Here is a 21540-nt window from a genome sequence, read left to right as displayed (position 1 = left end):
GGGTGCAGCAGGGACGCAGGGTGCAGCAGGGATGCGGGGTGCAGCAGGGATGCGGGGCGCACCGGAGATGCGGGGTGCAGCAGGGATGCGGGGTGCAGCAGGGATGCAGCAGGGACGCAGGGTGCAGCAGGGATGCAGGGTGCAGCAGGGATGTGGGGCGCACCGGGACGCGGGGCACCGCCACCCGCGCACCTGCACAGGGCCCGCCGCCAGCCCAGGAGCACACAACCCTCCCCCCATCAGGGGCACTCTGCTTCAGGAAATGAAATCCTGAACGAAAACTCAAAACCCGAGGCAAAGACTTCAGCAAAGAGGCTTCCCTGGGCATCTTTCAGAGCCCCCCCACGCTGGTCCAATTAGGTTTTTCCTGGTTGGTTGACACATTGACAAAACCAAGGCGAAACCTGCTGAGATCAGCAGTAGGTGGAAAGGACTGAGGTAGGTGTGCTCAGTCCAAGACTTCTTGTTAACACACTTAGCCAAGCATAACCAAGTCTAGCCAGCATGCTAAAAAGGAGATAATTTTTAACCCATGAGGTAACTTCTCCTTTCTGTCTCCAAATTCACGATGTCTCTGTAAAGGGAAAGCAACTTTGCAGCTTCCTCCCAGCAGCAGCTTCCTCCTCCCAGCAGCCCATTTCTGCCCAACACGTGGCCACGTCCGCCCAGCGGAGCGAGCGACGGGGCCGGAGCCCCCCAGCCGGCACAGGTGGCTCCCGCTGCTGGCCAGGGCCTTCGCGCGATTATACCTGCATCGCTGCCCTGGGCCTCCTACAGCAGGTCGTCCCAGAGCCTCCCGGCCTGGTAAAAGTCTCCGAGATAAGAGCTGAACTTTATTTATTATATTGCATCTCCCTTGCTGTTTCCATCCCTCTTAAGAGGAACATTAATGTGGGTTCTGGTCAGAAAATAGAAAGCACCCTGAGTGAACTTCATYAGCTAATAAGAAAATGTAACAGCAACTCTCCTAATGCCCTTTCCCTACGCGACTGTCACACACCCAGCATCAGGSTATCAGCACAGCTGACTTTAGTGTTTTCTCTGCCGTGACTACAGCCATGGACCCAAGGCCTTAAWCAGAATTTGAAATAGCAGCAGGGTGCAGAATTTTACTCTCTTTTGAGTATTTGTGAGCCTGAGCGCTAAGCAGCCGCCTTCTGCTGGCATCTGCGTGCAAGGCAGTAAGACGCCTTGCCAAGGAGCAAGCGAGCCGGGGGCTGCAGAGTGAGTGGCAGAGCTGTTTGCCGGCTTCTTGCAGGATTTTGATTTTGCTCCTGTTTGACCCAGCTCCCTCGGCCCCCCAGCGGGTATGAAGTCTGCTTGCCCTTGTATACCACAGAGAGGATCGAATAAATTCATTCCTGCTCTCACGGCCGCTAAGGCTGCTGCCCTTCCCTCACCGGCAGCAAACACGGGAGCTCTGAGATCAACAAGGCGTCAGGCAGCTTGTCAGATTTTGCACGCCGGGTAGGGAAAGTCTGCTCCGAGCTGGCCTATTGGTATTTAAAATGCTGGTGAGCCGACGTGCTGCCGGCGCCTGTTCCTCTGTGCAAGAGGAGGCAGCGCTGCTCCGGGGCCGGGCGAGTGCCGAGCTCGGCTTTGCCTCCAGGGTTTCTCCCCTCTGGAGGCCAGGGAGCAGGCTACAGCATTGAGGGATGGCCAAGTCCGAAGACCACCCCTTAACCTCTTTTATGAGCCGGGGGTGGAAGTGGATGGCTCAAACGCACAGCTAGAYGCCAGGCAGCCGCTGCAGCCTGGCCGTGTGCCGCCAGCCAGCTGTGAGCAGCTTCCAGGGGTGGCCGGAGTGCAAAGGGCCAGCCGGGCTTGCAGAGGCCGGCAAGCTGGCAGGAGACAGCTTCCTTYGGGAGTCGTGGTGCAAGGTGGAGACCTGCACTTCGGGGTGCCGCAGCAGAGATCGGCGGGTCTGGGGGGCCAGAGAGGGGCCAGCGGGGCAGGAGCATCCGGGAAGAGCAGCCGGAGCAGGGAGAGGGGTCGGTAGCAGACACGAGCGGGATGGAGGGGGCTGGAAGCAGCGGTGGGCACGGGAGGCAGAGGTGTTGAAGAGGGATCGGGGCAAGAATAGCGTGGGGCGGGCGGCGGCGAGGGCCAGACGAGCAGGACGCGGGGCAGCAAGGAGCAGAGGGACACCGCTCGTGGGGCAAGGGGGCTCCTGGCCAGCGGGGTGGAGCAGGAGCGCAGGAGCAGGGGGCCCCCGCGGAGCAAGGGCTTGGGGGAGCAGCCGGAGCGTGTCCCCCAGGCACGGGGGCACGGCAGGGCACAGMGCCCCTCGGCACGGCCAGCACGGCTCCCTGCCCTCTCCCTTCCCCGCGCGTGGGGCGGGAAGTGCCGTTATCCTCGTGTCGCTGGTGGGGAGCCGAGGCAGAGCAGCCTGCCCCCGTCGCGATCGCAGGCTCGGCACCGCTCCTAGGTCAGCACGGCCCGGGCCGACAGGCAACCCAGGAAAACTGAGCTGGCAAGGTATTGCAGCCCTTCCGCCTCCGCCCTGGCTTTTCGGGGCAGTAAAGGCAACCACTTCATAAATCACAGAACGCCAGGAAATGGGACAGGTCTCCTCCGGCCAGATGTATTTACTGTGACTGTGTATTTATGCTGCATAATTCACTTAAAAACCCTGGATGACCACAGAGTAGACGCTTCCTTTATAGTAAAATTCTCTGTCTGCTTTGCATCCCACATCCATCTGCATGCGACGGGATTATAAGGGACCACACAGAGCCAAATGCAATGACATATGCAGTCAATAAAGAGCATTTCAAACAGAAAACTAGATTACTGGCTGGGAAAGAATATACAGTTAGACTGTCTCTGGAGATTAATAGTTGTTGGTTTCTCAGACACATTACTGACCTTGTTATTGCCTCAAAATTACATGCTTTTGCAAAAGATGATTGGCTACTGTCTTTTACAGTTGTCTGCATACGAAAACACTTTCCTATAGCTTCCTTAAATACTCTTATGGATGAATTTCAGAGTAGTTATCTCCTTGCTTCCCTCAATGCACATATTTGCGTTTTAAGCTATTTAAGTCTAGACAAAGAACYGCTGGCTCTGTTGGAGAGGGCAGCATCCACAGAGCTGCACTCAGCACATGCCACATAGTACAGCTCTGTCAGTGCCAAAATCTGCTGGCAGATGATAAATTGCTGCACTTGGAACCAATCAATGGTACCTTTGCAACTTGCTGCCGGCTAGAGTGAAAAATCTAACAAAAAAAATAGCTTTCTGAAAACAGTTTTACCTTGCAAGGGTGTGGGTCAACTCCATAGGTCTCCAGAGTCTGGGCTTTCCGTAGAAAATTTAACTCCGAAGTAGCTGGTGTCTGACCACTAGCAGAGGGAAAAGAAGAAAAAAATAAAAAAGAAAGAAAGTATTGCACGAAAGACACGAATGTGAAAGTCACTCATTAGCTTCACGGTTTCCATTAACGACAAGAGGCATCGGTCATGCCATATTTCAGTTACATTAGTTAGCACAATCAATATGAAGCAGGAAACAAGCACTGAAAGCCCATCCTTTTTTCTTTCCTGCCGGCTTGATTTAGCAGGAGATATGCCAAGCTAGCAGCACTAGAAAGGACCAGAATCAAGGAGCATCTGCAAAATTTAGGGCCGAATTAAATACATGCAGCACAGGCATCTACCAACATTTTTTCAGCTAGGGAGGAGAGGGGAATTTTATAGGAAGGAGGCAGCACAACCACGTCACGTAACAGCGGGGTCTGCTGGGTTTCTGCGGAGCGAAAGCACAAGGAGACGGGCCACCTGCCAGGACCAGGAGCAGCAAATTACAGCCCGGCCTTGGCCAGGGCAGGACTGCTGCCAAGACACCGCAGCTCAGTCTCACGCCTCGGCCTCTCGGGATGCCCCGTCCAGCCCTTCCCGCRGGCACACCGGCAGCTCTCCTTGCCTGGCTCGCGCTCTCCGTTACGGATGGGTTTGGGGAGCRGTAGCCCGGCCTGGCGCGCAGCCTAAGACCGACGCAGCCAGCACGGTGGGAACATYGCCATATCCCGACGGTATCTCGCTTAGAGCACACCTGCCATCCCCCAACAGAACGTGAAGGAATCAAGGGGAGGATCCTAAGAGTACATTTATCAAGGGTGGATTTTGGTTATTGTCCRTGTCCTGTTGGAGAAAACTGGAGATCCCGGTCAAGGGCTGGACCCAACTGAACTAAACAGCCTGAGAAGGGGGGGGAAAGGGAGACTCCAGCGAGAACAAGCCCCACAGCCCCCCTCARAAGGTTGGGAGTGAGGAGAAATTAGAAGCGGTGTTGGACAACCACCCTCCCCAGGAGCCTCGGAGACGGCGCTGGGCGCTGCCTTCGGCGCCTGCCCCGCGCCAGCCCCCGAGGGCAGCAGAGGGGCGAGGGGGGGGTGAGCGGGCGCGGGGGAGGCTCGCTGCTGTCTGACTGCCCGCATGTCTTTTTTATTTATGTGCGCTTTCCGTACCTTTCCTTGGCAGTTCGATTACATCGCTCTTTCAGTGACCAGCGGACTGACAGGATATGCTGTTTACTACTCGCTTTATCGGTGATTTGTTGCAATGCCTCTAACTGGGTACAACAAAACGATCTGCCTTTTTAAAGGCATTCTTTAAAGACTATCTTTCTTATTACATGTGAACAATGCTACCAAGAGAACTTCTGACTTTCAGCTTTATCTTGCATACAAAAGCTATGAAAGTACTCATCCCGCAGCCTGACTGAAAACCCGAAATAGGAACACGAACACCACATCAATAACCCTAATATCAGTCAGCGCTTCTATCCCCTTGAAACAACACTCCAGGTTATGCTGCAGTGCTGACTTTACCTCAGTTCTGTTTTGTGAATCTCTGCAATTTTCCTTTCCAGCTTTTCCGAATGCTTAGGGAAAAACTGGAACTTGGAGCTGTAGCCTTCTGGATGCTTGCCCGGGTCATAGTCCCCAATCTCCGCTGGTAAAAGAAAGAACAGACGAATAACAAAGCAACCACTTCTATCACTGCGAACACGCTCGTTTGCTGAGATGCAGTTTTTGATAAACGGGAGCAGGGAGTTTGCTGTTCTGCCCTGCAGTGGCTCCTCAGAGACCAGCTGGGGGTTGAGACGTGGGACACGGGGAAGCAGCCGGGATGCCGGGGCCGGGCACCCCGCTCCCGGTGCCCGCAGCAGCTCCAAAGGCAGGAGAAGGCGACTGCGGCGCCCGTGGGAGCGGGGAGGGAAGAGCATCTCCCCATCCTGCCAGTCGCCTGGGGGCACCCCAGGAACCCCGGCAGCGCGGGAAGCCAGGCCGGCAGCAGAGCTCAGCGCGGGTGGGCACAGGAACAGGGTCCAACCTCCGCCGGAGCACGGGGCCAAGGCGAGGCAGCCTGGGAAAACCCGCGCCGCCTGCGTCTGGGCTTAACATCAGGACGAATCATTTGTAAGGCATTAACTGCGCCCAATTAATTTCACTGCTTGCTTGGGAATCACCCGCGAGCAGATGGTCACCATCCCAAACTTATTAATTCCTCAAATTATTTGCCAAATATTTCCCATGAGCTGTTCCGGCCCCACAGCAAGCTCGAGAGCAGCTCGCCACGGCTACTCTGCGCGAGCGCTGCCGAGTGGCCAGGCAGTGGGACAGCGGCACGAGGTCCTGCTCCCACGGGCGCACCGCAGAGCTCAGCTTGCTCCATCGTGGCCCCCGAAACCCCCTCTGCAGTAGAAAAGTGCTCAAAACCAGCAGCTAAAGAGGCATGGGTTCAGCGGGAGAGCATTTACCGAGAAGTTTTTTCTGCAGTGTTAGTGCAGATATACTGTGTTCAGCCTGCTGTTGAGAAAAATACAGGGACTGACTCTGCATGATTGCAAAACTTGGGATCTTTCACCAGCTGTAACAAAAATATTGCCAAAATAAAAATTGCATTCCTGCACCTCCTGCAGCACAGCCACGAGACGGCCTGCAGGAAAGGAAACGGCTCTCGAACTTGCCCCTGGACTCGCACAGCTTCTGCTGTTTTTTAACATTACGTGAAATAAAGCAGTGATTAATGCTACAAAAACTATACTAATGTCACCCCAGGAGTCCAGGGCACTCAGGGAACACTATCTGTAGCCACCAATGCCTAGAAAAAAATGCAAGAGGCACCTTGCTCAGTCAAACTCATCTTCTTCCAAACCCAGAAGCGCAAAACTAGCCTGGCTTGTTTAGAAACAAAGCAGCAAATGAATTCTGCTCACCCAGTGGATGTAATTGTGCCTGGAAAAAATTTAATTAGTTGGAAACCTCTAAACTGACATTGAGAAAAGGTCCTTTGGCTTTTTAGCTACCAGGAGGAAATGTTGACTGGATGATCGTAATGATAAGGTTCATAATCGCAGTCCCCACCGCGTGGGAAAAGCGGTTCAGAGGGCTCGCGGGGAGCAGGGCTGGTGGCAGGATTTCCATACAGGGCTTGATCCCTGCTCACGGAAAACCTGTTTCGACCCTTGGCAGATGGCTTACGTTCAGCAGGTGACAGGAGGTCGGTGCCTCTCAGAGCGGCCCCGGCTGGACCACGAGCCTCCAACAAACTGCCCTTGTCGCTTACTTTGAGAGGAAAGAAAACCCCAGCCGCCGCAGCGAGGGCAGGCGAAGCGCCCGCCGCATCCCAGTCCACGGTCACCAACCAGCTCGCGCGCGCAGGGCAAGGCGCCCAGCAAAGCCGACAAAAACCCCAGGCAAAATTGATTTTTCCTTGAAGCGGGCTGAAGGTGAGCAGGCAGCTCCTCCTCTCTCCTTCCACTGCCCTCTGGGACCCAGCCAGTAATTACATCTGAATTTGACTCAAGCTGTGGTAAAAGGGGAGAGAAAAAAGAAGACGGGGGAAAAAGAATGGCCCTCTTCCAGCTGAAGAAGGCTGTATTTCACGTTGGAGTAGCATGCTCTTTAGCCGCATATCTCCTTCCGTGATTTACAGTAATACTGAAGCTGCAGTGTCTCACCGCTGGGAATGAAAGGACCTTGCTCTGATTTAATTCCCTCCAGCCTCAGGTCCAGAGTGAAATGTAGACGTTTTACATTAATTTTTATGCCTCCTGCTTAAAACACTAAAAGAGGGGAAATAAGCTGGTGCTATGAAATAACTCAAAAATGCTTTGGAGAACTGAAACTCATCTTTTTTGATTCCTCAGGTGCAACTACCTAACTCATCCCAGGATTATGACTACACATATCAGGGGACCTCCGAAAGGAGTATGAGTAAAGCGTGAAGTCCAGTGCTCACGAGTTAGGAAGTCTGTGCGACCGAGGCCAGGCAGGGGCCCAGTGGCACGGCCACCTCTGCAGCCAGCACAGCCAGAGCCACCAGCTCCATTGGCCCCCAGCGCTGTGATTCTTCAACTGGGAGCACTGGGGAACGCTGTGCAAAGACCTGATGGGCCAAGGGACCGGCRTGGCTTGGCAGCTATAGCTCAGCATGTGTCCTGCCACCTTTAAATTGCCCCCATGCCGCTGCTGTGGTGCCAGGGTGGCACACGGGCCCACGGCGAGCACCTGGAGGAGGCTCAGACCAGCGCCATGTCCCAGCCRAGAAGCCCCCGGCCGCGGGAGCTGGGGCAATACGGGACCAGACCCCGAGGCGGGTCTCCAGGCAGCAGCCTGGATCTGGCTGGGTCTCCTCCATCACCCGGCACTGTGCCATGTTTGCCCTGGTGTGAAGCCCGAGGTGTCTCCGCAGCCCGTGCTCCAGACGGGAACGACCGGGGCATTTCCACGGTGGGGGGGCGCCGGGCGCTGTCAGCCCCTGATGGATACCTGGCCGCACACATGGCACTAATGCAGCAAGTTCCCAGCCTCTGAACGCCTGATATTGCAACGCTAACGACGTTCAACGGGCTTCTTTGCCATGCCAGTGGCACTTAGCTTTTCCAAAAAGCCTGAAACCCCCACGCTCAGTGCTACGGATGTTTCAGCGTACCAAGCAGACACTGGCCACCTCTGTGCTCTCTGCGGCATGGATCGGACAGCCGAGGCAAAAGCAGTCAGAGTCACTTTGGCAGCAGAAATAGGAGGGACAGCAGACCACGCAGATGGTTTTCAGAATTTTTCCCATCTCCTGTTCGGAACTCAACCAGCGCCTGTACAGACTTGCTGACAAAAGCACTTTCTTTCCTAAGGCACTCAGCAGCAAGAAATGAGCTTATACAAGGATGTGTTCATCCGCTCTAGAAGTCAGCAAAACTGCACTTAACTCYGGATCCCTCTTTATAACTGCAAACTGCTGGGGCTTGCCAGAATTACCGTAGGCCTTGTACAGTCCCAGAAAATAAAAGTGCTTTGTCATAGGTCTCCTTTTGTGTGTCTGTTTGGCCTTAAAGCAGTAGAGCATCCAGCACAGGATCAGAGCATGCACATGATAGGTTACCCTGAAATAGCCCAAAGCACTATAAATCCACACTGCACCTGAGTTTGCAGCTGCAGCTGATGGCACAGGTCCCAGGAAGGCAGCTGCTTTTGACCAGCTGGCTTCAAGTGAGGGTACTGAGAGAGCTGTTCACTGTAACTGCAGCTGCAGTCATGCAAGTGGGTGGGCTGGACAGGGCAAACTGGATTCCCGTCGTATTTCTCAGGTTGGGAGAGTATTTTCTCTGTGACAAATAGTCTAGATCTAGGGAGGTTTCTCTGAATTGTACTGAATTCCTTTGCAGTCTGCCCACTGGAAATGCTGAATATTTTAGCTTTCTGACTATACCAACATTGTACAGCTGGTAAATGAGGGTATTTGTGGTTATAGCAAATGACCTGGAAGTCCTGAGTCATCTTCCCCCCAGTCATGAGGTGCCCCACCGAATGCATAGTACCTGCTTCAGTGAGGTGATGTACTTTTGTGAGGTGCTTTGTGATCCTTGGATGAAAGCCACCGGACAAGCACAAAATTAGAAAACATGCACTAGATTAGCCAAGGGGCCTTTTACTGAGATGCTGCTGACCTGAATCCAGGTAGAATAACTCTGAGAGAACAGATGGCAGAGTGGTTGCTTCTGGTGCAATTTAGATCACAATATCAATTCTAATTCTCTTTTAGACCAGCACAGTACGACACAAGTACAATCTTGAAGCATGAGCCCTGCACTGGCTAGATGACATTTGTATTCTAAGTAAGTGCAGTGTTCTGTTGTAAGTGAAATAATGTAATCAGTACTTAGCATGAAAAGCAAATTTATCTTGTCAAAAAGCATTACCTTGAAGGATATAGGCGGCTAACAAAGCAGCATCCGAAGTCTTGCAGAGAAGACGGCCATGATAGAGGTCTCTTTTGATCTGCAGGAAGACTAAATACCTGAGGATAAAAGAGATATTCCATTCATTAAGYAAAGTTTAAATTACCTAAACAGGCAATTTAGACGTGGAATATCTGCACAAGACACGTGCACTAACATTTCTCTCCAAGCAGTCCATTTACAAGATACTACATTTGCTAGGACTTAACAAGTGCTAATTACGAGGCAGCTCCCCGCTGCAGGTCAGTTCTCGGCCTCGGATTTAGGTGTTTCACCCCCGGTCGAGCCTGCAGGGGCACAGCGTGCATTTCCGAGGCCAGCCCCTGACCTCGGAGGCCTGATGCAGAGCTGGCTCACCGCTCCTCTGTCACCAACCTGCTTTCGCACTGGCGTAGCCATTAAAAGCAGAGCAAATCTGCAGAGAGATTACGAGCTCCCTTTTACACAGAAGTACTCTAGGCGAGCGTTTCCACCAGGGGAAAAACAGAAAAGAGAAATCTCATCAACAAGGAGGTGCTGGTAGTCTCCTGCCCTGCCCCGGGGCGCCCACGGCATCTTGCCCCGTTTGCGGTGGGATCGGGGCCGGGGCTGCCAGCGAGGGCTCAGGGCACGTCTGCAGCCGAGACAAGCAACACCCCTCTTGCATTCTTGCCTTGCAGGTCAGGCTTTCATATAAAAAGATATTCTTTTTCCCCAACTTTCTGCATATTTCCAGGTCTCTGTGTAAGCATCCGCTTATCTCCTCAGTGTTCGCTGATAATTAATAATAAATCAGCATCCTTTAGAAGCAAGTTGCCTCTTGCACTTGCTATCTCTATCTCCATACCCAGTGAAAAGATAAACAAAATATGCTGGAAAAATTATATATTTGAATAAATTTAAACCTAAGTAACAGTCTGGGCCAAGTCATGTGGCAATGCATTTGGGAAAACCTGATAAAAATGTAAGTCATACAGTTAAGCAGCAAAATGGAAATTGCAGCGCTTAGAAATATGTTTAAATGCTCAGATTTGCTCTCTGCAATATCTCAGTCATGCTTGATTTCTCAAGTCCTTTTTTATGATGACAAAACCCACTAATTTTCACAGATAAAATATATTAAAGATAAATCCAGCCATTAAAGACTACTCTGCCTGTCTCCTGGCACAGGAGGAAAGTGAATTTGCAGCCCAAGCTCCAGCCGCGGTGGCGGGCGCAGCTCTGACGGCAGCGGCAGAGCCCGCTGCGCCTGCGAGGGGGGCCAGCCCACACTGGATTTGGGTCTCGCCCGGTGCTGTACAGACCACTGACTCCAGTGCCCTGGGCAGCCAGCGCAGGGCACCACTTTTATACAGCAAATGCAGGGAACAAAAGGAGCAGAAATTTGCTTTGCAATAATAAAGATGAGCTAATCCCTTATTCATGAAGAGGAGAACAGTCCTCTATTTCTAACTACCYATTTAATCACCTCTGGAGGACTGGMAATCCAGAATGAGTTAGCAGCCAGGACTTTCAGTGGTTGAGGTTTTCTAAATGTTAGCAGCTAACGTAAAAGAAAATAATACACAGCAGTGGCAGCCCTCGGTCCACAGGAACTGATGAAGACAAATGGGTCTGGCAGGGAAACTTGATAAAAGTTCAAACCTGCTGCTGCTGCTGCTGCTGCTGCTGCTGCCCAGTGCTCTGGGAGAAGGAAAAACAAGGGGCGCTCTCATATTTGACCAAAACGTAGACAATAAAACCTGCTGCTGCAGACCAAGCTGTGGTTACACAAGCGTGCATCCAGCACTTGATGGGGGGGGGGAAAAGTTCTGCCAGCAAAAATTGCTAACATCCTGATTCAGTAAAACACCTTTGCTACAAAGAGATGATTTTCAAAACTACACAGTGAGAGGCGAAGGAGCCCAAGCAGCCCCGGAGCGGCTCCGCGCTCCCCGGCTGGGCTGACGCAGCAGGCCCTGGGACGGAGCAGGCTGAGTACTGATGCTAACGATGCTCAGCAGCTCCCTGGGTCACAACCGCCGTCCGGTTCAACGTGGCACAGCCGCTGCAGCACGCTACTGCAGATAACCCACTGCGGAGGAAGCCTTTCCCCTTTCAAGCATCCTACCACCTCAAGCCTCTTTTCAGTAGGCATTTTTTCCCTTTAAAACAGTGATGAGGAAAAAAAAACAACACACACACACACACACACACACACACACACACACACACAGATAAAATATTTACCAATAAAAGGGAACAGCTAGAACAAGCTTTAAAAACCTTGCGGGGCTTAGACTTCTGCAGTTTTTGCAAATAATTTTTGGATGTGTTGTAGGTTGCTTATACCTTGAAAATATCCACCTTGAAAGGGGAGTTTTCAAGGACAGCCTGGGCCGTGTGACGAGGCTTCCTTTTGAAAGTTCATGAAGGAAAATGATGCAAAATATTCCGAGCTTCAAAATTCCCAGTGTCACAGCTCAGGAATTCCTGCTGCCACTCTTTCTCTTCAGGCAGAATTCCTCAATCTCTTAATTTGCCTAGACTCAGACGTTTTTCCTCCTCCTTTCCCTTTCTTTCCTTCTTTCCGTGTTCTTCCATTTCCCCACTGCAGGGGGACCTGTAACGCTAGCAAAGTGAATTCACTCTCGATGAGCACCCTGTTATGAGCCTAGGAATGGCTTTTCTTCCCTTGAAACCTAAGTTTTGTTAAATTGTCTCTGCAGAGCAGATCTCCTTGGACCACTGGCAGAAGGAACAACAGATTTACATGCCCACACAAGGCAAAGCTCTCATACAGACATATAACTATTTTATCTCGGTAATAATCTAGAGTCCACCTGGCTCTAGACTCAATGCAGAGTGATACTGCCTCTTTTGTACTGCTGTTTTTGCAAGGGATCTGTCTTTGAAGCTCTTAATTGGTCAAGTTTCCATTCTCCACAAGTGTAAATCTGTGAACTGCATTTCAATTTTCCTTATTGTACTTGACAACTGCAGATGTTTGCTAATCTCTGATTAAAGAAAAGAAATACAATTAACATATTGTATGCATAGTTTAATGCTCACGTAATAGCTGTCATTATTCAGAGGAGATGTCTTTGGCCATTTCACATTTAAATTAAGGCCTAATGACTGCACAGTGTTGCAGTTGCTAGGAGTTAACATAAAATCTGCAAACTAAATAGTCTTTAAGAAAAACGAGAAGATGTAGCCATGTGAAATCTATTCCAGGACATTTTTGTGAGTCTCCCAAAAGGTGCCTGTACAAAAAAACAGATCAATCATACCCAAGAAAGCTGATTACAGGGCATGCCCTGGTAGCAGCAGAAATACTTGTGTTCTGGACATGGAGATACTTTTAAGTAGGCTTAGCAAAACAGTATAGGACTCTTCATGAATGCTTGCTTTCCTCCTGACCTGCCTCTACCGCAGGCCTGGCAGTCAGACGTGGGAAGAGCTGGCCCTGTACTACTTTCTCAGACTTCCAAACAACAACCTAAGTTTTGGAGGGTTTTTTGTTGTTGTTGTTCTTTCTGTGAAGYCCAACTGAAGCTCTCATTAGTTTTGTACATCATCATAAGGAAGGCAAACTCCAGAAAACATTTTTTTTTGACACATCTCACCATTCTCTACTTTTTGTTTTCTAACTCATCTGTCCAACAAAAACATAGAGAGAGCTTATTAATGCAAAACTAAAGTAAAAAACCAAGCCTAGGTATATTCTAAATACACTGTACAAAAGACAGCAAAATCCCAAAGATCCTCTCCCATTTGCTGCCTGCAAAAATAGACTGAAAATCCAAAGACTGAAATCCTGGAATATATTTAGCTCTTTCTATAAGCTTACTTAATTCTTGATGTGATTAGCAAGGACCTTAACTATTCATTTAGAATATTTAATGGCATACAGAGCATGCGTTCTGTGATTCTTCAAATGCCAATGGAAAAATAACACCTCAACTTTGTGGGGCCTGGATGTTTAGAGAGATTTAGAACTACACATCTTCAAGCTGTTGAATTTAATCAAGTCTGAGTGAATAACACATGATATTTGTCACCATTTGATGGCTATTCGGGGCCAACAGAAGATGATGTTGGTGGTCCTTTAATTTGCAGTAGCTGACTGTCCACAGCACAAAATGACACTTATAGTCTGCTTTGAAGACAGAAGAGAAAGTTTCTGCTACTTTTTTTTTTTTTTTTTTAATACAGAGGGCTTCCTTCCTTAGGAATGTCAATGTACCGCCTCTGACTGCAGCACATGCCATAGGTAAAAGCAAAGGAAGAGGGGAGCATTGCTGCTGCACACAAAAAATAATGGTTTTTAACACATCCTTATTTGCACCCAAACTGATTTGTTTACAAAGACCTGCTCACCTGCATTGCCTGCACCACTTACAGGTCTATTTTTTTGAAGATACGACCTCAGTAGTTTTGTGTCCTTTAACACAGGAAAACTAGATCCAGGGCATAATCAGAGAAAAAAACAATCTATTTTCATTGCTTCACATGTTGTTTCTCTGGATCATCTTACTAGCCTTGACTTTAACTAAATAAACCTGTAAATTAATAAAAACAGACAGGAGAGTGAAATACTTGACTCCTAGATGGCTTGTTATGAGAATCGCCCAGCTCCTGGGCCATGGTGATCCAGCTCCAAATGGACAACAGCCAGCAATTCTTTGCCCCCAAATAGTTTTGGATCCTTTGAACTGATTTGATAAGTTTCTTAGAGGTCTACAAATGGCCACACTCCAGGAACGAGCAAATGGAGTTTCTAAGGCATAAATCATGCAAGGTCTGTTTTGAAGCCTTTGCTGATTAAGGACATCCTTTGCTTCCTGCCCTGCCTGCCACATCGACCCTGGCACGTCAGCAGACAGGATATGCACATTAGGCATCGTGGCCAGCAGAAAGCAGCCAAATAGTCTTAAAATTATTACCACGGTGAAACTTAGCCTAACAGACCTAAGCAACGGATGCTGCAAAAGCTTTTCAATCAGGCTGCCAGAGCCTTCTCCATCCTTGCRCTTCGTGGTCCCCCCAGCAGGGCGCCAGGACACTGTGAGCAGCTACTGCCTTACAGACGCATTGGATGCGCCCAAGCTTACAGCTGCAGAGCTCACGGATGGCAAAAGGTTCCCAGTGCAGCCAGGTGCTGCCCTAAGCCAGAAGCTGCTGCCGTCGGGAACTGGGCCGGGCTCCCCTGGGCGCAGCAGATGTTTTAACATTGAAGGGACATTGCCAGCCTCCTATTGAGCATTTTGTTTCACTCTACTTTTCACAGTAAGTTCTTAGAAGCTTGAGAGAAGAAACAAGTTTTCTCCACAATACAACGGACAAAGAATAGGGGGGCATTATAGCTGTTTGAAGGTACATTGGCCACATGCTTTGAGAAAACAAGGTATCACCAGCTTGTTTCTATCTTTGTAGCACAAGAAGCGGAGAGGGCTCTATATGAAGATATAAGGTTGTCTCCACGCAGCATTGGAGGAGGAACGTCAGAGAGCAGGAGCTGCTATGCAAAAGGTGATATTCCCTTTAATCGGCCAAAACACCCCGGCCACAGATCCCAAGACTTCTTACGGGGTGCAAAAGAACAGGTAGCARAGGACAGGGATCTTGGACTTACAACAGTCAGGACCGTGGCAACGCTGACATTGTGCTCAATAGCTGTCAAAAGGCGAACGGAGCACTTGGGACAGAAGGAACAGAGGACAGAACAGAAAGGATCAACAGATAAAWCCACAGTGTGTTCACACAGTGAACGCAAGGGGCAATTCTGCTCCTGCCCCCACTTCAGAAAGGACAAAACAAAACTGTAGAAGGTCGAGGAAAGGACGCTGAGATCCCAGGCTTGGGATCATGCCTGTGAGAGAAATGGCAGAGCCTGGAGAAGGTGAAAATAGGAYGATGTCTTTGAAATCCTGTGCAAGGAAGGTGTACAGAGAGTGCCTTCAAATGCCAATCTCCCAGAGACAAGTGCAGAAGAAAGCCCAGGAGACGGTGCYGAGTTATGCTGTGGAGTCTGTGCCACAAACCCTGGGAATGTCCAAAGTGTGCATCCATCAAGAAACCCTCTCTGGCTCAGGAAACCCTTGGCCACAGACCACTGGAGACTGGCAAAGCACAGATGGAAAGTATCAYGGTATTCTTGTTTCTTCTTTCCTAATTATATCCTGGGCCACTGACAGAGACATGACACAAGGCTATATGCTCATTTGGGCTGACCCATCTGGCCATCTTCATTTTTAGTGTTATAGAGTCATTTAAAACTTCCTTGATCTAGGTGAGAATCCAGATGATAGCAGAACAGTTAAGGTGCCTCCACCATTTGGAAAGGAAGCAGGGAGTCTCTGTTCTGGTTCTGAAGAAAATTTGGAAAATATCTAAGGACAGTTTAAGAACTCACTTCCAGCTTTGCTTTAAAAGGTGACTGCAGCACCAGAGACCCACAACGGATCTCCACATCAGTAGAGTTCACATGCCGGTGCAGCCCACGACAGTGCTTCCCTGCTACCCCAGCCCCTAACCAAGATTTGCACTCCAGCTGCCGCGGGYAAGTGAACAGAGCCAGGTTCAGCTTTCCTCCGCAACATCCCCGCAGACAGCAAGCCAATGTGAAAGCACTTTGTGGTGTCTAACACATCAGCAGTACAATTAACAGGTATGTTCCCTTTTCCTTTTTGTAGCAGAATTTGGGAAAAAATGCATATGCAGTGTCAGACGTCACCTCAGCCCTCTGAGCTCTCCCGGTTCCTAGGGAGCTGGATGCTCCCGCTGCACGTGGAGGCCCCCCCAGGACTAAAGATCCAGGCAAAGTTTGCTCCCTTTTGCTACGCCTTGCTCACACACTGCCCTTCATGCTTGGTCCTTATCTTTCTCTGCAAAATCCCCTACATTCACCTTCCAACAGCGATAACGAATTTTATTTCAGCATTTAATGGAATCTGCCCTCCCGAGACCTGTCACGTCTGGAAATTTAAAGGCAAAGTTGATGTTGCCTAATCAGCAGGCAACAGGCGGTGCCTCAGTTTTAAAAGCAGAGTCACAGTCCAGGCTCCAGCAGGTTTCAGTGTTTAGGATCCACGTGGAAGCTGGCACAATTTGTTTGGAGTCAGCAAGGTTCAGGCAAAGCGTGACTGCCTCTGGACGCCTGCAAACTATCGCAGACGGGCTGCCTGGCAGCCGCAGGGGTAGGCTGGCTGGCTAACGATCATTTACCAAAGAGAACTTGAAAACAATCAGGCCTGAGCCAACTTATTTACAGAAATAAAATCCACGTTCTTGCTGTTGAAGGGAGGCTGTACGGCAGGCTCAGGGACAAGAGCGGACACAGCCCCTTCCCTTCCCAGTGCATCCGAACAGCACGTCAGGAGGCCAAAGCAATTCTCACCCTACCGCACCAACATGCACCAGGTAAAAGGATTCGGTCTGCAGCGCTCGTTCGATACAACAGCAACTGAGTCATCACAACCAAGTGCTGCCAGCACAGCAAGGTGTCCTGCCTTGAAAATAAATGACTACCCTTGTYCCTAGCACGCAGGTAACAGCAGGATGCCCTCACACCATGACAACATCCTGTGTCCTTGACATTTTCCCTTCAACGTGCCTAACCAAGGCCTGGATCCAAGAGGATCCAGAGGACCAGGAGCACACAAGTCCCCTGGGGGCTCTCCTAGCAGATCTCGTATGAGCAGCATTGACGGACACAGCAGCTCCGAGTGCCAYGAAACGCTCAGTGACAGCCCACAGCAACTCTGCTGTCCCCCAGAAACAGTCAAAAGCTGCATCTGACCCAACAGACAGAAAAGCCAGAATTAAAACCTTTGTTTCCCTGTATTTTTCCACACCAATGTTTTATTAATCTTCTCCCTAACAAACCCCAGAACTTGCAAAGACAGTTATAAAGTATTTGCAGTAATAATGGCAAAAAGATCCCAGAGGGRAATTCAGAAATTTTTACAAAATTGTTAGCACAGCTTTATCATGTAGAGGATACAAATCTCCATGCTAATGCAGSCTGGGAGGAAGCTTGTGCTGTTTTGGTACAGAAATTCACAATCATGTTTTGTTGTCCAAAACTTGYGCGAGTTTCCACCAAGTGCTCTTCCCATCATGCTTATCCGCCCTTCCTTCTGAAAGGAAGAGCGGCATGAAGAGTCCCTAAAGATAGAAACTGCATAGAAGCAGTGTCAAATTTTTGAATCACAGTTTATCATCCATTTCCTCTAACGCATTCACTCCCTTACTTAGAAAGGGATGTAACTAATTACTTGCAGGGGACTTCAAGAAAACTAGAGACACTCAGACCCTTGAAAACAGATTTAGCACATGTAGTAATAGTCTGAGCTACGGATGTATTCAAGCAGCTGCATTAATAACATCGTTAGAATGTGGAAAGAATATTAGAAGTAAAAATGGACTATCACAGGTGAATCGCTGTTCCTGCTTGAACCTCAAAGCAGTAAGATCACTTTCCTGCACTGCCCAAGACTGGGGAATTCCAACTGGAGAGACGGAGACTTTGGAAAGTTACTGGGAATGGCAATATGCATGGTGCAGAACAGGAATCAGTCTGCCTTGGCAGGAAGCTACAGAAGTCATTATGGCCCTGGACATTATTATGGAATATACTGCACTCCGAGTACTTTGCTCTGGAAACTTGGTCTTCACAGCCATCTGCAGCTGAAGATCAAGTCAGTGGAAATAAATCAATACCTAATGATTCATACCAGGCATAGTGACTCTAGAAGCTACTAAAACACATGTAGAGTATTTTATATTTTTTCCCAGTTGTGACAATTCAGACACATACAAGCTTGTTTAGAAATATCTAACACTATACGGCTGTTGCACTAACTTGAATATAAAATAAAACTTTGCAGGGTTTGGTCCTGCAAACAACCTTAACCTCCACCAGATCCCTTTGGGAACTCTGTGCCTCTCGGCACGCAGCCAGTTCCGCGGCTGGCCAGTTCAGCTACRGGGCAGTGCTCCATCTTACCTGGTTATTTCCTCCTTCAGAGCAGCAGGGTCAGTGGGATAAAACTTCACACGAAAACACATGGTGAACGGAGGCTGGGCTGCAGTGAAAACAGTGATGCCACAGTCAAACTATAGATTTTGTCTGCTTTGTCCTCCAGTACTAACCCCATCGGAGCCAGACAGCGCTGGGAAGAGGCAGAGGTCCTGCCCTGGGGAATGCTGCTGGTGGGGACGGGCCCTGCAAACCCCGGGGCTGCTTGCTGCCGCCTCGTGCCCGGGCGCTGCTGGGGCTAGCCGGGCTGCAGCCCCACGGGCGTCTCGGCCCCGCCATGCCGACCTCCGGAGCCCCGCAGGAGGCAGGAGAAGAGCAGAGAGCAGTTTGTGAGCTAAGTATATTGCGGATATGAGAGAGAACAGATGCTCCCTGGGTCTCCTTGAACGGGCCCACAGCATCGTCTGCTGGACACGCAGCAAAGCCCTCACTTGCTAAATGGACCACTGTGCTTGCAAAGTCTCGTTTTGCTCATTCAGATCATTTACTTACTGGTCTCATGCAGGCGACCTGCAGGGTTTCTGCAGGTTTCCCATATGCAGAATGGAGTATTTACAGCTGTGATTACTGTGTGACCTATGGAGAGTTATTTCACTTTCAACCAGACAGAATAGCTTTACAGATAATCAAAAAGGCCAGTTTTCTAAATGATGTGCAGGGAATTCACCCCAGAACTGAATGAGTGGAGAAAATGGAAATGTGTGTAAAATTAAGGGACCATGCACCATCTCCACAGGACATGGGCATGTTTTGATACACACTAAAAGCCGTACTTACCCCTCATCTGCTTCACAACTGACTTTGTAAATTCCAACCAATGCTGAAAYAAAAAAGAAGGGAATTAAAATAACTCACTAGCCAATATTTTTAATTAATAACATTGCCTCTTCAGGGCAAAATTAAAGAAACAAAAAACCCTGCTTGAAAYAAAAGCATATTTTATGGAAGAATCCCTAAGCTGTATGAAAGTAGAAGGGCTCATAAAGCAAAGGAAAAGGGAGACTATGCGCAGGCAGCAGCTGCAACCCCTGTCCGTCCATCCCAGACACATGAGGAAGGATCCCYGGGAGGATCTGCATTTTAGAGGCATTGCCCTCTGCAGTGGGCCAGGCCACGGATCCTCACCGGTTGTGGCAAGGATGACAGGAGACCATCTGAAACTGCTCCCCCCAGCAGCAATGTCACCTTGTGGCTGAAAAGCTTTTGAAGACATTCCCTTCCCTCTGTCTTTGTGACAAGCAGAGAGGAGGAGGAGGAGAAGGAGGAGGAGAAAGAGAAGGAGGAGAAGKAGTGGAAATGCCCCCTTCTCCCCAGGATCTGCACAACGGCGATCCTGGGGGTGGTGGGAAGGCACCCCAACGTCCCATGYGCAACACGGCCACAGCGGTCCTTTCCCTGCCCCTCCCCAGGGAAYGCTGGGTCCCCTCTGAGGGCCCCATTAGGTCTGACGTGGTGCCGCAGCCGAACGCGGTGACACGGGGGTGAGCGATTGCTGTTGCTCAGCGCTGAACAAGAACTCCTTTGTCAGCCCCAGACAGAAGCTGCTTCTGCTGGCGAAGCACCGTGCAAAGCGGGAGCTTTCTGGGAGGCATTTTCCCTTGCTCAACAAGACACAGTGTCCCAAGGTCAAGTGTAGTTTTCTATTAGTGACGGCAAATTGGACGAGTTACACGCCAAGAGCATCCTTCTTCATCCTGAGCACCCTCCTGCTATCCATTAGCCTGTCTGAATACCTTTGCATAGCAGCTAGCTGAATAAGAAATCACAGAGAGGAGTTAAAATTTTTTTGCCAAGGGGTCTAATCCCCGTATGTTGAAATCATCTTTGACTGGTGTCACATCCTTGCACATATGTACGCCATGGTGTACATGAAAGAGTGCATGACCTGGTCACTTCAATATGCAACTTTTAAAGCTTAAATCAAAACCGTGCAGGCCTTGTATGCAAAAAAAGCATAAAGCAAACTCTCCACTTGCTAATCACCCTGCAGAATGTGGAGCTACCCCAGGGTTTTGCCCAATTTCTTGCTGATATCCAAACAGCAGTCTTTCAGACGAGTGTTGTTCTCAATGATTTGCTCTTATTTTGTGCCACTGAAGTGCTGTACGGACTAGAGTGTGCAATTAGCCTGATTCTGCAGGGGAATGGTGTTTGCTACGCAACAGACTCTGGAACAATTGATCGAAATCATCCAACCTAACCTCAACAAAAACCAGGATCTATAATTATAACAGGACGTGGGAAAGGTTAAGTTTGAGCCCATATTTCTGAAATTATACTTCTATGCCTTCAAAAAGAAACCATTAAGTTCTGCCTGCAGCAAAGTCTTTGCAATAGTCACTACTTTGATTTGACAGCATTTGAGAAGGCACATTTAAGAAAATAAAAGTACTTCTTCAATCAATAAGCGGCTTCATATGCCTGCAAGTTGGGAAGAGGTAACCCCAAAATGCCAAAGCAAAATGACTGACTACAATTAAGGCAAAGGCTAGCTAGCATAAAGGTTTACAGACCTACAAAGATATATCATTTAAAATCTGGGATTGCCATACAAAGCTCTAATATATGTCCACCATTGAGACAAAACCAATAAGTAAACAACGTCACGCAATAGGTAAAGCCAGAATGGGCATGCCCATAGCATATAATGAAACACAGTGCAAATATGCCAAAACTGGCTGCAACCTTGCTAGAGGAGTCCTAGAAGTCACCAATCTGCACTGCCCTGGCATGACTTACTGCCTCCAACRCAGAACTAGCGTCTCACGTGGATGGATGTACTAACTGGGTTTGGCTCCACTCCAGCATTTCTGGGGTGCATTTTGTCACCCGATACAGATGTGCTGTTGTCAGCACTGGGAAAATCACCGGTAATGGTTGATGAGGACGAGGCATTCCCCGTTACCTGGAGTCTCCTCTCTCACGTCTAGCTCCTGTGACTTGGAAGACGACGAACACCACGGAGGCAGAATTCCTTTATCACGGGGTTTACTGGGAAGTCTGAAATCAAAGTAACTGAAGGGAAAATTCGTAGGAACTGACATGTGGTGTCAGGCCAAAGACCACGCAAGGTTGTGCCCTGTCTCTAGCAGTGACTGGTCCTCAATGTTCAGGTAAAGGGCGTCAGAAAGAGGGGAGACTACAGACGACTCCTGCCCAGAATACCTGCCCCTTTTCCAGGAACCCACAGGTTAGGGACCAAGGTTACCTCCAGATCATGATGGGCCTGGTTATGTTATGAAGAAGCAGCGCTGTCTTTTGCACTGAATGGAAACAGTTTTAGTCCCAGC

At 49.5% G+C, this 21540-nt stretch overlaps 1 protein-coding gene across 3 annotated transcripts in view; it reads right to left on the bottom strand.

Moving 5' to 3' along the window:
* FRMD5 (FERM domain containing 5) overlaps positions 1-18294 on the bottom strand; it is a 39169-nt gene extending 20875 nt beyond the window's left edge. For 2 of the 3 annotated variants that reach the window (XM_026060739.1, XM_026060740.1), the window contains exons 1-4: positions 18218-18294; positions 9208-9305; positions 4835-4958; positions 3260-3347 (exon numbers count right to left, since the gene is read on the bottom strand). In XM_026060739.1, coding sequence (XP_025916524.1) covers positions 3260-3347; positions 4835-4958; positions 9208-9305; positions 18218-18279 — 372 coding nt within the window. In that variant the 5' untranslated portion in view covers positions 18280-18294. The remainder of the gene's footprint in view (positions 1-3259; positions 3348-4834; positions 4959-9207; positions 9306-18217) is intronic. The other variant, XM_026060738.1, reaches the window with a different exon arrangement.
* Positions 18295-21540: the final 3246 nt, after the last annotated feature.

This window comes from Apteryx rowi, unplaced genomic scaffold (assembly GCF_003343035.1).
Source record: "Apteryx rowi isolate R43461 unplaced genomic scaffold, aptRow1 scaffold_170, whole genome shotgun sequence".
In the NCBI taxonomy this organism is placed as follows: domain Eukaryota; kingdom Metazoa; phylum Chordata; class Aves; order Apterygiformes; family Apterygidae; genus Apteryx; species Apteryx rowi.
Note: the sequence above shows the minus strand (reverse complement) of the source record. Positions and strands in the feature narration are given on the sequence as shown.